Here is a 15,584-nt window from a genome sequence, read left to right on the forward strand (position 1 = left end):
AGGCTCTCTAGTTTGCTCCATCCTTCTTTTAGTAATGGGCTTGTCCTCCTCAATGGGGATGTCTCCTTCTATGAAAATTCTAGCTGAATTACATAAGTGACATATAAGGTGGGAAAAAGCCAACCTTGCTAAGGTGAAAGGCTATTCAGCTTTCTTTTACAATTATTAAGGTATTACCTCATGTACCTCCACCTCATTCCCAATCATGATGCAATGAATCATGATGGCTCTGTCAATGGTCACTTCTGATCGATTGCTAGTAGGGATGATAGAGCGTTGGATGAATTCCAACCATCCTCTAGCTACAGGCTTGAGGTCAAGCCTTCTTAGTTGGATAGGCTTGCCTTGAGCATCCATCTTCCACTGAGCTCCTCCCACACAAATGTCTAAAAGGACTTGGTCCAGCCTCTGATCGAACTTGACTCTTCTAGTGTAAGGATGTGGGTCTCCTTGCATTACTGGAAAATGGAGCGCCAACCTTACACTTTCCGGGATGAAATCTAAGGGTCGTCCTCGGACCATGGTGCTCCAATTTTTGGGGTTTGGGTTCACACTTGTATCATGATGTTTAGTGACCCATGCATTGGCATAGAACTCTTGCACCATCAAGATTTCAACTTCCGGGATAGGATTGGTTAGAACTTCCCAACCTCTCTTCCGGATTTCTCGTCGGATCTCCGGGTACTCATTCTTTTTTATCCTAAAGGGGACTTCAGGAATCACCCTCTTTTTTGCCACTACTTCATAGAAGTGGTCTTGATGAGATTTGGTGATGAATTTCTCCATCTCCCAAGGTTTGGAGGTGGAATCAACAGCTTTTCCTTTCCTTTTTCTAGAGGATTCTCCGACTTTGGGTGCCATAAGTGTGAATGGAAAGCAAAAAGCAAGGCTTTTCCAACACCAAACTTAAAGCTTTTCTCGTGCTCGAGCAAAATAATAGCAAAAGGGAAGAAAATAGTAGAAGAAAAAGAAAATAGAGAGAGATGGAGGGAGATATGGTTCGGCCAAGTGGGGGCTTGTGTGTATGAAGTGTGTGTTGGAAGGTTAGAAGAAGGGGTATTTATAAGGGTGGGATGGGTTAGGTTTTGAACTTGAGGGGGGAATTAGGTGTTAAATTTTTTAATTTGAAGTGGGTGGTAGTTGGTGGTAGTTGTGATGGTTTTGGGAAGAGATATGGATGTGATTGGTTGAGGGTTTATGGGGAAGAGTGTGTGGAGAAGAGGGAAAGTAAGGGAGAGAAGAAGATGGGGGTAGGTGGAGATTCTGTGGGACCCACTGGTCCTGAGAGGCCAGGGAATTCGAATTCCCTGCCCTTTGTGGGCATTGAATGCCCAGCTCCTGCTCGTATATGGATTTTCTGCCGAATTCTTAATTCAAATTTGAAATGTACAACGATTCATTCGATAGCTTTTTTGTTTTCTAATAAAAAGGGGTCTATTTCTGCCCGAACATTCCATAAAAATGAAATAGATTTCCATGTTAGGGAAATTTCCTATTTATTATTATTTAAATTATTTATTAACTTAAGAAGTCTTTCTTTGATTATTATATTAAAATTTTTCTGATTAGAATATAAGAATTTTTATATTCTTAATTATATTATATATTATTTTATATTATATAATATATATACAATAGAGAAAATGTGGAAAACAAGACAAAGATTCTTTACAATGACACAGGAAACCAATTGAAAGGGATGTAGCGCAGCTTGGTAGCGCGTTTGTTTTGGGTACAAAATGTCACGGGTTCAAATCCTGTCATCCCTATCTCGAACTAATACTTATCGTAGGAGAAGTAACAAGGGATCAATTGAGACCGATTCAAATTGGAGATACATATATATCAATATTTATATATAGTATATGGCATATGCAAGCAAGATGTATTGGGGTCACTTAAAATTTAATAATATTTTATTAATATAATATTATTATGTTATTAAAAAAATAAATAATAAGCGCTCTTAGTTCAGTTCGGTAGAACGTGGGTCTCCAAAATTCGATGTCGTAGGTTCAAATCCTACAGAGCGTGATTCCATTCTTGTTATATTGAGAATGACAATGAAATAATTAAACAGTAGTTTAAAGGCTGAATTTGACCTGTCGAAGTTATATTTATATAACGGTATATGTATATACCATAGTGAATTCATAATCATTTTCATTCTTTGTTTATTTTATTAGAGTGGGGTAAAAAAAGTCAATTTAGATCAATCTAGATGAATAAAAGCATTTTCAATAGATATATTGATATATATCTTCTTGGTTGACACCAATATATGCCTCGTGTTATACTGTTGACTAACAAGCCCTCAATTATCTAGTTAGAGAGAATTCGTGTGCTTGGGAGTCCCTGATAATTAAAAAAACCAAGATTTTACCATGACTGAACGCCAGCTTTATGCTCCTCATAGGGCGTTGAACGCCCATAAAGGACCTCCTTCCTGGCGCTCAATGCCAGGTCTCTGCCTCCTGGCTGGCATTTAATGCCAGCTGCATGCTCCTTGGCTGGTGTTCAATGCCAGCAATACTACTCTTCTTGGGCGTTGAATGCCCATTAAGGATACCCTGTGTGGCATTGAATGCCCACTCTGGCCTCCTTGTCTGGCGTTCAACGCCAGCTAGGTACCTGCTCCAGGGTGTTCTGTTTCCAGTTCTGACTGTCTCTGTTTCTGTTCTAACTATTTCACATGATCACAAACTTAAAGAAATAATTATTTAAAATAAACTTAAAGAAAAACAGAAATAACTAATCACGGTTGGGTTGTCTCCCAACAAGCGCTTCTTTAACGCCACTAGCTTGATGGTTAGCTCCTTATGGAGATGGATAAGGGATCAGAATTTCACCCCTTACAGTGAAGTTCTTGCCTGTGCTCTCATGGATGAGTTTCACATGTTCTAGAGACCGGATCTTGTTCACAGTATGTGGAATGACTGGGTTGTCAGTGAAGACAACTTTCATGCCAGGTGAGAGGCCTTCAGTGGAGATTTTCTTGTCCCTCCAGCCTTTAGATACCTTCTTCTTAGTACCTTTATTCTTAGTGCTTGATGATGGCTGCCCAACACCAAACTTAGAATTGGTGTCTGGGGGCTCTGTATAACTTTGCACTGAGAGAGAGAGGGTTGGAACACTAAGAGTTGCACAATTGTCTCTCTTTTGTCAGAGGGAGAGTTAGGGTTAGGTATTTTGAATAAGATACAGTCCTCATGCAATTGTAGGACTAGCTCTCCCCTTGCTACATCAATGATGGCATTGGCAGTGGCTAGGAAAGGTCTTCCAAGGATGATGGATTCATCCTCGTCCTCTCCAGTATCCAAGATTATAAAATCTGCAGGGATGTAAAGGTCTTCAACCTTTACTAAGACATCCTCTACTAGACCATATGCATTTTTTATTGACTTGTCTGCCATCTCTAGCGAGATTCTTGCAATTTGTACCTCAAAGATTCCCAGTCTCTCCATTACAAAGAGTGGCATGAGGTTTATACTTGATCCTAGGTCACACAGAGCCTTCTCAAAGGTACTGGTGCCTTTGGTGCAAGGAATTAGGAAGTGTCCGGGATCCGACAGCTTCTGAGGTAGTTTCTTTTGAACCAAGGCATTGAGTTCTTTGGTGAGCACTGGAGGTTCTTCCTCCAATGTCTCTATTCCACATAATTTGGCATTTAACTTCATCAGAATTCCTAGGTACCGAGCAACTTGCTCTTCCCTAGTTTCCTCTTCCTCATCAGAGGAGAAGTGATCTTCATAATCCATAATTTACAATAAGGCATTCAATGGAACTTCTATGTTCTCCTCATGAGTCTTAGTTGCCTTCAGTTCTTCAATAGGAAAGTGTTTTGTGGGCGTTGAACGCCCAGCTGCCCTATTACTGGCGTTCAATGCCAGCTTATGTACCACTTTGGGCGTTGAATGCCCAGTAAAGATTCTCTTACTGGCGTTCAATGCCAAGAATGGTTCTTCTTTGAGCGTTGAACGCCTAGTAGGGACTTCCTTACTGGCGTTCAACGCCAAGGATGGCTCCTCCTTGGGCGTTCAATACCCAGTAGGGACTTCCTTACTGGCGTTCAATGCTAGAGCATCCCCTTCAGATTCGGCCTCAACTTCTACAGTGATGGTCTTGCACTCTTCTGTTGGGTTTACTTCAGTGTTGCTTGGGAGAGTGTTAGGAGGGGTCTCAGGGATTCTCTTGCTCAGCTGACCAACTTGTACCTCTAGATTTCTGATGGAAGACCTAGTTTCTGTTATGAAACTGTGAGTGGTCTTAGAGAGTTCAGAGACTATGGTTGCTAAGTCAGAAAGACTCTGCTTAGAAGTCTCCATATGTTAGTGAGAAGATAGGAATGGTTTATTACTTTTAAACCTATTTTGGTTTCTTCCACCTTGATTATTGTTGAAGCCTTGTTGAGGCTTTTGTTGATCCTTCCATGAGAAGTTAGGATGATTCCTCCATGAGGAGTTGTAGGTGTTTCCATAGAGTTCTCATATGTAATTCACCTCTTTCATAGTGGGTTGATCTGGATCATAAGCGTCTCCATCATAGGAGGTGTCTTGAGTGCTGCCAGTTGCAGCTTGCATTCCAGTCAAATACTGAGAGATCATATTGACCTGTTGGGTCAAGATCTTATTCTGAGCCAATATGGTATTCAGAGTATCAACCTCCAGAACTCCTTTCTTCTGAGCTACCCCATTGTGCATAGGGTTACTCTCAAAAGTGTACATGAACTAGTTGTTTGTAACCATTTCAATAAGTTCCTGTGCCTCTTCAGGCATTCTCTTCAAGTAGAGTGATCCACCAGTAGAATGGTCCAAGAACATCTTGGACATCTCAGATTGACCATCATAGAAGATACCTAGGATAGTCCATTCTGAGAGCATGTCAGGGGGAACATCTCCTGATTAGTTGCTTGTATCTTTCCCAAGCTTCGTAGAGGGATTCACCCTCTTTTTGTATGAAGGTTTGAACTTTCACCCTGAGCTTGCTCATCTTTTGAGGTGGAAAGAACTTGGCCAAGAAAGTATTGACCAACTTTTTCCAAGAGTCTAGGCTTTCCTTAGGTTGAGAATCCAACCATATCGTAGCTCTGTCTCTAACAGCAAATGGGAAAAGTATAAGCCTGTAGACCTCAGGATCCACTCTATTGGTCTTAATAGTATCACAAAATTGCAAGAATTCATATATGAATTGATGTGGATCTTCCAGTGGAAGTCCATGAAATTTGTAATTTTGTTGCATTAAAGAGACTAACTAAGGCTTAAGCTCAAAGTTATTTGCTCTAATGGCAGGTATAGAGATGCTTCTTCCATAGAAGTCAGAAGTTAGTGCAGTGAAGTCACCAAGAACCTTCCTTGCATCTCCTCCATTATTCTAATCGGCTGCCATGTTTGTATTTTCAGCTTCTTGTTTGAAAAGTTCAGTGGGGTTTTCTCCGGAGTGTTGTGCTTTAACTTATTGTAAAAGCTTCCTTAGGGTCCTCTCAGGTTCAGGATTAGGATCAAAGAGAGGTTCTTTATCTCTGTTCTTGCTCGTGAACAAGAAAAAGAAAACAAGAAAGAAAGAAAATGGGAGTTTCTATGTCAAAGTATAGAGAACTCCCTGTGAGATATGAAGAAGAAAGAAGAATGAAGATAGAGGAATGAGGAGAAGAATTCGAATACAGGGGGTAAAAGAATTCGAAAATTAAGAAGTAAAAAGGAAAACTAGAATTAAAATATTTTTGTTTTTATTTTAATTATTAATTGAATAGGAAATTAAAAGCTAATTAACTAAAAATATTTGAAAATTGAAAGATGATTTTCGAAAAAGAAGAGAGAGAAAGGTAAGAAGTTTTCGAAAATAGAAGAGAGGAATTAGTTAGGAAGTTTTGAAAAAGAGGGAAGAGAAAAGAAGAGTATTAAAGAGATATCAAACTTTAAAAATTAAAATAAGATAAAACAAGTAACTAATTAAAAAAGATTTGAAAATAAGATAAGATAAGATATGGTGAAGGTTTGAAAAAGATTTGAATTTTGAAAAGATTTGAATTTGAAATTTAAAATTAAGATAAGATAAGATAATGATTTGAAAAAGTTTTGAATTTTAAAATTTTAAAAGAAAGATAAGATAGGAAAGAATCAAATTAAAAGAAAAGATTTAAAAAAGATAAGGTTTGAAATTTGACTTTACTAACAAGAAAATACTAAACTTAAAAAACTTTTAAATCAAGATAAAAAAAGAAAGCAAGATTTTCGAAATTTTTGAATAAAGATAAAAAGATATTTTTTTATTTTTTGAATTAATGAAGAAAGAGAAAAACAACCAAAAGATACCCAACTTAAAATTTTTTAGATCAAAGACAAACAACCAAAAACACCAAACTTAAAAATTTTAAGATCAAAACAAGAAAAGAAATAAGAACAACTTGAATACAAAGAAGAACATTCAAGAACAATTTTCGAAAATTTAAAGAAAATAAAAAACACACAAAGGACACCAAACTTAAGAACGGACACTAGACTCAAACAAAAGAAAAAAAAGTTGAATTTTGAAAAAGTTTTTAAAAAAGAAAACAAAAGACTCAAAACAAAATAGTAAAAAGTATCTAATCTAAGCAACAAGATAATCCGGTAGTTTGTCAAACTCGAACAATCCCTGGCAACGGCGCCAAAAACTTGGTGCACGAAATTGACTCCGCAAGTTTCGCACAGATAGACCGGCAAGTGCACCGGGTCGTCCAAGTAATAGCTCAGGTGAGTGAGGGTCGATCCCACGAAGATTGTTGGTTTGAACAAGCAATGGCTATCTTGTAGATCTCAGTTAGGCGGATAGAAAATATAGTTTGTTGTGAAAAATGGATAAAAATAGAATAAAGATAGAATTACTTAATTGGTGTGAAATCAGTGATAAGAGAACGGTTGAGGCTTTGGAGATGCTTCCTCCTTCTGGTCAACTTTTCTCCCTGTCTACTTCAACTTCTGATGATTCATTCCATGGCAAGCTGTAAGTGACTAATGCCAGGTCAGTGGTCATTAATCTCCTCTGCTTCAGATCAAATACCAGGTAAGTGGTCATCCAATCTAAACGGGGGTGAAGCTCTAGCAGTCTATTCCCTTGGTGATCCTACTCAAAGCGCCACAGACAAGGTCGGATCTTTTGGATCAGAGAACTTTGCTCCATGGATTCTAGCCTACACCACAAAGGCCCTAATTGCCCCGTACCTTGGCTGAACTGATGTCTCTAAGTCCCCAATGAAGTCGTGGGTTAGTCGTCTAAGAGATGTATAATCAAGCTTATGGTTCAATACTATCCCGTTAAGGACTTGCAAGAACCCATGTAGAATAGGGATGATGGTTAAGTTACACTCCCAATTCATTTAGGATGAAGAACGAAGATACATCTTAGAATGGAATCAAGTATAGATTGAAATAGAATAGTGATATTATTAATCCATAAAAATCAACAGAGCTCCTAACCTTAACCTAAGAGGTTTAGTTGCTCATAGCTTACAGAAAAGTAATGTAAAACGTGTAGAGTGGCCAAGAGCTACTAACAAGGGTGAACTCTTGTCTATATATACTAATCTGATAACTAAGAATTACAGAAATAAGATAAACTAGTTTTGTAGTGTGAAAATCCACTTTCTGGGCCCACTTGGTGAGTGTTTGGGCTGAGCTAAGGGTGACTCCACGAGCTAGTACCCTTCTTGGGCGTGAACGCCATCTTTAGACTCCTTTTGGGCGTTGGACGCCAGCTGCTCCCTTTTGAGCATTCAACGCCAGGAAGAGGGTGAAGTACTGGCGTTGAACGCCAGTTTTAGACCTTCATTTCCAGCGCAAAGCAGAGAATAATATATATTTCTGGAAAGCCCTGGATGTTAGATTTCTATAGCCATTGAGAGTGTGCTATTTGGACTTCTGTATCTCTAGAAATGCTCCTTCGAGTGCACAGAGGTCAAAATCCGACAACATCTGCAGTCCTTTCTTTGTCTCTGAATCAGACATTTTCCAAAGCTCCTCAATTTCAGCCAAAATTCACCTGAAATCATCGTAAAACACACAGACTCAAAGTAGAATCTAAAAATGTGAATTTTTCACTAAAACCTATGAAAATATAATAAAACTTAAACAAAACATAACCAAAACTATTTGAAGATGATGCCAAAAAGCGTATAAAATATCCGCTCATCAGTATGGTGCTAGAACAATGCGAGGAGGCTATGGTCGAGTTATGGTGAAAATAGAAATTATGATAAAAACTATGCTATATTTAGAAGCTATGATACAAGGCATGGAAGTGGATATGAAGGAAATAGAAGTCAGTATGCTGAATCTAGAAATTATGATACAAGGCAAGGAAGAGGACATGAAGGAAATAGAGGCCAGGTCTTAAGAACTCAATGTCAGCTCTGTAGCAAACCGGGCCACGTTGCAGTTCACTACTGGTATAGATATGATGGGGCAGAAAATGCTAAATCATCCTCTCAAGAAAATATAGCTCCAAGAGCCAACTTAAGCAATGTTCTGGCAAATTCACCACCTCTTCAAGATCAAGACTGGTATCTTGACTCTAGAGCCACTCATCACATGACATATGATGCAAGAAATTTAACTGATCAGGGAGATTATGCAGGTCATGAGCGAGTCATAATTGGAGATGGTACAGGTTTGAATATCAATCTTGTTGGAAATACATTTATTAAAACTGATTTGAGTTGCAAGAAACTGTTATTGAAGAAACTTTTACATGTTCTAGATATCACAAAGAACCTCATGAGTGTTTATAAATTCTGCTGTGATAACAATGTTTATTTTGAATTTCATCATGATAGTTGTTATGTTAAATCACAGGAAACTAGAGAAGTTGTTCTCAAGGGAGTTGTTGATAAAGGTCTTTATCGGTTTCTCAATTTCAACCTTGCAAATACCCAAAGCAATGCAGAAGGAGCTGCTGCATTTTTTTACAAATATTGATTCAGTTAGTGATTCCTTGTTGTGGCATGGTCGTTTAGGTCATCCTTCAAATAAAGTCCTCTCTGTGGTCTTGCACAATTGTAATAAGTCAATTCCCCTCCCCAAATCTGTTTGTTCTTTATGTTGTTTAGGAAAATCACACCAATTATCCTTTCTTGATTCCAAGACAATGTACACAGCTCCATTACAACTAGTCTATTCGGATATTTGGGGACCAGCTCCCTCCCCTGATTCTAATAGAAATGTCTACTTTGTAAACTTCATTGATGCATTTTCTAAATACACTTGCTTTTACCTATTAACAACTAGATCTCAACTCAAATCAGTATTTAATCATTTTCAGCAAATGGTGGAATTGCAATTAGATACTAAGCTTAAGATGCTTCAAAGTGATAATGCACCTGAATATGTTAGTTTGTCAAAGTTTTTGCAATCTCGTGGATGGATTCACAGGTTCTCCTACCCTCATACCCCTCAGCAAAATGGCAATGCTGAACGAAAGCACCGCCACGTGGTTGAGATGGGACTCACACTCTTGGCTGAGGCTGGAATGCCAGCAAAATTTTGGGGTGAAGCCTTCCAAATTGCTGTTTACTTGATCAATGCCCTACCAACTCCCACACTGCAGAACCAAATGCCAATGGAGACCTTGTTTGGCAAGAAGCCTCCCTATGATGCCTTAAGAGTATTTGGCTGTCTGTGCTACCCTCACTTGAGGCCGTATAACCACAACAAACTTTAGTTTCGATCTGAACCAGCAGTATTCCTTGGCTATGGCAATTTGCACAAAGGATACAAGTGCCTACTGCCATCGGGGAGAGTTGTGATGACCAGACATGTAATCTTTGATGAGACTCATTTTCCCTTCAAAGATTTCACTTTCCCCTTTCAGCCTGCAACTAAAATCAATAGCACATCTGATGACAGACCCTCATTCCCTACCATCCTTCTTCTCCCCTATTGCTCCTCCCATGCCATAAGATCAGCCTTCTACCATAACACCCACCCATTCCCTTTCTCCAAGCCTATCCACTAACACCACTCATCAAACTCCTGTTGTGTTCTCACCTCCCCAAATGCTTTCACCCTCAAATAACCCCCTTAGTGGATCTGACCCCTCAATAGCTACACTCTTAGATGCACCTACTGCCCAGGCCGTTCCTAACCCCATTCAGTCCCCTGAAATGGTCTTACCTCTATCTACCAACCCTATGACTCAGAACCTTCATCCCATGATTACCAGAGAAAAATTGGGTTTTCCCCGAGCTCTTCATGCTCACCTTGAGCCTAAATCAGTGAAACAGACCCTGTCTGATTCAAAGTGGTGGGCTGCCATGGATGCTGAGTACTCTGCCCGCATGCAGAACCATACTTGGAATTTGGTGAAATTGCCACCAAATCAGGAGCCCATTGGTAGCAAGTAGGTGTTTCGGATCAAGTACAATGCTGATGGATCCATTGACAAGTATAAAGCCAGGCTGGTTGCCCAGGGCTTCCATCAAAGACCAGGGCTGGACTACAAGGAAACGTTCAGTCCCGTTGTGAAACCTGCTTCGATTCGCATTATGTTGTCTCTTACTCTTGCAAACTCGTGGCCTATCAAGCAGTTAGATGTCAACAACGCCTTCATGCACGGTGACTTATCTGAAGATATGTACATGTCCCAACCAAAAGGCTATGAGCAGGGAGATGGAACCTTGGTCTGTAAGCTGACCAAGGCCCTCTATGGTTTGAAACAGGCCCCTCGAGCCTGGTATGTGAAGCTATTGGGTGCCTTCAAACGCCTGGGTTTCACCCCCACCAAATCAGATACTTCCCTCTTTACACGAGTCACCCCTCAGTCCAGGCTTTATGCTCTCGTCTATGTTGATGACATAATTCTCACTGGTGACTCAGGCTCTGCCATTAGCCAAGTTATTCAGCAACTGAATCTTAACTTTTCTCTCAAAGACCTTGGAAACTTGCAGTATTTTCTTGGCGTGCAAGTTGTCAAGACAGCAGATAGAGGTCTCTCCCTTTTACAAACGAAATACATCCAGGACTTTTTGAAGAAAGCAGGGCTAGAAGGTTGTAAACCTTACTCTACACCATTACCTTCCACACTGAAACTCACTGCCACCGGGGGTGTTCCCTTTGATAACCCTTCCTTAAACAGAAGTGTGGTTGGTAGCTTAAAATACCTGACTATGACTAGGCTTAAAATTGCATACTCCGTAAATCGGGTATGCCAATTTATGCAGTCCACATCCGAGGACCATTAGAAGGTGGTGAAACGCATCCTTTGATACTTGAGTGGTACTTTGTATCATGGCCTGCATTTGAAGAAAGGGAGGAATCTGTCCATCCTAACTTACTGTGATTCGGATTGGGGCAGTGACCCTGATAATTGCAATTCCACCAGTGGCACTTGTGTCTTCCTTGGTCCCAATCCAGTTTCTTGGTCCTCCAAGAAGCAAACAGTTGTGACACGCTCTAGCACTGAGGCGAAATACAGATCTATGGCAGTAGCTGTGGCTGATATGATTTGGGTTAGAAACCTGCTAACTGAGTTGCTATGTCCTTTAACAGCTACTCTCCAGCTCTTTTGTGAAAATCAAGATATTGTGTTACTTGCTGCTAATCCAATCATTCACTCTAAATCCAAGCATTTTGAGTTGGACCTCCATTTTGTTCGGGACTACGTAGACAATGGCACAATTCGAGTCAATCATATCCCAGGCTTTGCTCAACTTGCTGATGTACTAACCAAGGCCGTTCCTTCCCCCTTGTTCCTTGATTGCCGTGACAAACTCAAGGTTGCTGTCTCACCAACCTTGTGTTTAAGGGGGCATGACAGTGTATGTGAGTCCACAATAGTCAATACAGATGAGCATGTAGACTATACAAATTAGAGGGATAGTTGTTAGGTAGTTATGCCTAATCAGCAATTACTAGTTATGCTTAGCTAACCATATAGATACCCTAACTGTAGTTGTACATAGCAGCTTGATTCAATAACATTCCAAACTCTTTCTCTTTTCTCTCTCTCTAGATTCTTCTCATCCCTTTCTCTCTGAAGCACTACATCAGATTCAAGATCTGATACCTTTCAATGTGCAATCCATGATTTTCTTACCTTGTGGGAGTTTAGTGAGACACTAAGTTCTATTTTGATCCAAAGCTGTCAATTCAGCTTGTATTGCCTTTCTCCAGCATTCATGTATAGCCACTTTCTCATAGGTGCTAGGTTTCGAATTTGAGGTGATGGCTAGATAAAGGGACTTATATCTTAGGGTTAGTTTATCTTATGATAAGTGTTGTGAGATAGGATATAAAGTGTTAGAGTTGACAAAATTTTCAAAGTACGTTGTGTGGGTTATTATATAATGGTAGTTTTTTCATATAAACAGGCAATTTCTTTATTCTTTTAGATTTTTTAGTGATGTAGTTATATGTGACGTCGTAATTTTGTGATGAAGATATAGTGTTAGTGTGTGGTGTGCTAGTGGGTGTAACGGTGTGTGAAAAAATTAGTAAATATATTAAATTGAAAGATGTTCATTTAAATATGTGAATATGGTATGTATAGGTGATTATAAATGATGTGTTAATGGTTTGATGAATGAAAAGAAAGAGAAAAAGAGTGAAGATTGAGAGAGAAAAAAAGTGAGCCTTTTTTAAAAAAAAATTTTTTAAATGAAAATTTAAAAGAGTGTTTATTAGGTGGTTAACTTTATATACTTTGTATGTACTCTTATTATAAAATTAATTACAATCATATATTAAATAACTAGCAAGCTAAATTAATTTTATTCTAATTAGTATATGTTAAAGTGATTAACTAATTTCAATTGAATCTATATCTATTGTTAATGAAAAATAATCTAATTAACCGAAAAAGATAATTGCTATTTGTTTGGATAATATTATATATTATATAATATAAATAAATATAGATAGCCATAGCTATAGCATTGCTAATTATCTTTAAATGTTTGTTGTTTAGCATTGGAAAAGAATATACACAAGTCCACGATCTGCCTTTAGAGTTTTCTTTTTTCCTTTGTTTTTTAATTTTCTAAGAGTTTATTTTAAAATTTTTCATAATCGAGTAAACTAGAAAAGACTCGGTTAGACTAAGAATTTTAGTAACTAACTCTACCAACTAGGACCTGTGACTGAAAAATGTATCTCTTGAGTAGCTTTACCTTATGATCTCTAATAACTCACTCTCTCTATTAACTGCCAAATGTCTGGTGCAGATGAAAGAACCGATTCTCACTCGCTCGTCATAAGTTTGAGCTCACGTTCAACAATTAAGAGCTATAATCCTAGCTCTCATAGGCTAAATTAGTCTTTTCCAACTTACCATTATCTTTTTACATTTGTTTTTTAAGTGTTTGTATTTTATGATATTAACGTGTTGAAACTTTTTTAAATTAATTTGCCATTATTATGATTCATTTAAAATGTCTCTATGAATATAGTTTTACATATTTTTTTTTTCAGTTTTATGAGTGTTGAGTCTAGTTTGATTTTGGATAAATTTATGATGACAAATATTCATTTGGGTTGAAACCCCAATATTATTTAATGTGTGGTTTAATGATGCAGGCTCATATGTCCAAGTTTATATTGCTTCAGTCCAAGTCCAGCAAGTGCTTCAGCAATGAAAAAGAGCCAAAGCTCATCCTCATAGCAACGTTCAAAAATAAAATGGTTATATGCTTTGCTAAATGTTAAAGGAGGACAACTGTATCATGCAAGGACAGGTGTGGTTCTGTAAAAGCAAGAAAGGATACTAAGACAACCACTAACCCAAGGACATCAGTTGAGCAATACTAGGATCGTGGTTGAGCAAAACACAAACGAGCAAAGAGCACAGAGTAGCAGCAAGGAAATGGAGCAGAATGCAAAAGAAGAGCATGCCATGGAAGAAAGCAAGGAAAAGGACCACAGAGGTGGTGGACGAGCTCCTCCAACAGCAAGGGTAGTGGAGCATGATGAAGAAGGACAGCTTGCTAGCTGTGCCAGCTCCAACGGACAGCAAGGACAAGCAAAAGGATGAAGCTACAATGAAGCCAAGTTGAAGATATATAATAAGCTTCACTCCACCATTTCAAGTTAAGAAAAAGAAAGCACACATACAGAGCACCATCTCATACATTGAGCTGGAATCTTTTTCTTCTACTCAAGCTTAATTCTGATCTTTGTGTTATGGCTGTCTTGCATTATTTTCTGTTTTTAAAAGGCAATTATGTGAGGTTCAAAAGCCAAGAGAGAAAAGGCAAGAGTGATGCAAAATAGCCACTAATTTCTGATGTAATTTGGGTTTATGAACTAGGATTAGTTCCCCTTGCCAAGTTGGGTTAGCACTTGGTGAGATTGAATCTGTTTAGATTCCCCTTCCAAGTTGGGACAGCACTTTGGGGTTGCTAAGCTTTGGTGAAGAAAGCTTAGGGGTAGAAACTAGTTGAATTAGGGAGTAATTCAATAGTATTGGTGTATGTAATCTCAGAATTATAGTGAAAATTCCACCATGGTTTGTGGTGGAGACTGGACGTAGGATTCATGGTACTGAGAATCTGAACCAGGATACATGCTGGCCTCTTTCTCCTCTTCTCTGCTCTTTTAATGTTCTGCATATGAGATAATTTCAAATAATCTCCTGCAACTCGAGCAACAGCAAAAACAAAGCTTGAAACTTTAGTTTTAAGCTAACTTGATTCAACCCCCCTTCTCAAATTCAACTAGAACCATCAATTGGTATCAAGAGCAAGGTCTCAAGAAGGCAAGCTTCACAGCTTGGAGCAAAGATCCATGGCCAACAACATGAGTCCCAACATCGTGGCTTTCACTCTCACTGAAGGACAGTCTAATAATAGACCTCCCTACTTCAATGGCAGTAACTACTCTTGCTGGAAGGAGAGAATGAGAATCTTCGTGTAGTCAATCGACTACAACATCTGGAAGATTATTCTCAACGGTCCAGACGTTCCTACTAAGCAGAATGCTGATGGAGAAGTTGTGGCAAAGGAAGATAGTGAATGGACAGATGAAGAAAAGAAGAAAGTTGAACTCAATGCCAAGACAATCAACCTGATACACTGTGCAATCAGTTTTGAAGAGTTCAGGAAGGTGTCAAGGTGTAAAACGGCTAAAGAAATCTGGGACAAGCTCAGACTCACTCATGAAGGCACCAAGCAAGTGAGGGAAACCAGAATTGACATGCTGATGAAGGAGTATGAAATGTTTAGTATGAAGGAGGATGAGAGCATCGATCAAATGTTCGAAAGGTTCTCAATAATCATCAACAATCTGGACGCCATGAGAAGAAACTACTCTGAAGAAACCTTAGTAAGGAAGATCCTGAGAAGTCTTACTAAGAAATGGAAGTAAAAAGCACATCCATCTCTGAAAGGAATGATTTGATCAAAATAACCTATGATGAGCTAAGAGGCAAGCTGCTGGCTTATGAAATCACTCACATGTCTCAAGACAAAGATGACAAAAAGAAAAGCATAGCACTAAAATCAAGAATGACAGCCCAAGGAGAAGAATTTGATGACAGTTTCTCAGATGAAGAAATGGTTCTCTTTGTAAGAAAAATGAGAAGACTACTGAGATACAAAAGAAAAGGCAAAGGAAGCTCTT

General features: G+C 38.7%; 1 protein-coding gene and 2 non-coding genes across 3 annotated transcripts; all 3 read left to right on the plus strand.

Annotated features, from left to right (window-relative positions):
* The first annotated feature begins 1,695 nt into the window (after window positions 1-1,695).
* Window positions 1,696-1,769, plus strand: TRNAP-UGG (transfer RNA proline (anticodon UGG)). Its single transcript has one exon. It is a non-coding gene; the product is annotated as a tRNA-Pro (tRNA).
* A 191-nt stretch (window positions 1,770-1,960) lies between these two features.
* On the plus strand, window positions 1,961-2,034 carry TRNAW-CCA (transfer RNA tryptophan (anticodon CCA)). Its single transcript has one exon. It is a non-coding gene; the product is annotated as a tRNA-Trp (tRNA).
* A 12,716-nt stretch (window positions 2,035-14,750) lies between these two features.
* Window positions 14,751-15,329, plus strand: LOC107606880 (uncharacterized). Its single transcript, XM_016308888.1, has 2 exons — window positions 14,751-14,835; window positions 14,923-15,329. The coding sequence occupies exons 1-2, from the start codon at window positions 14,751-14,753 to the stop codon at window positions 15,327-15,329; spliced, it is 492 nt and encodes a 163-aa protein (XP_016164374.1).
* Window positions 15,330-15,584: the final 255 nt, after the last annotated feature.

This window comes from Arachis ipaensis, chromosome B7, assembly GCF_059453495.1.
Source record: "Arachis ipaensis isolate K30076 ecotype BB chromosome B7, ASM5945349v1, whole genome shotgun sequence".
Classification (NCBI taxonomy): Eukaryota; Viridiplantae; Streptophyta; class Magnoliopsida; order Fabales; family Fabaceae; genus Arachis; species Arachis ipaensis.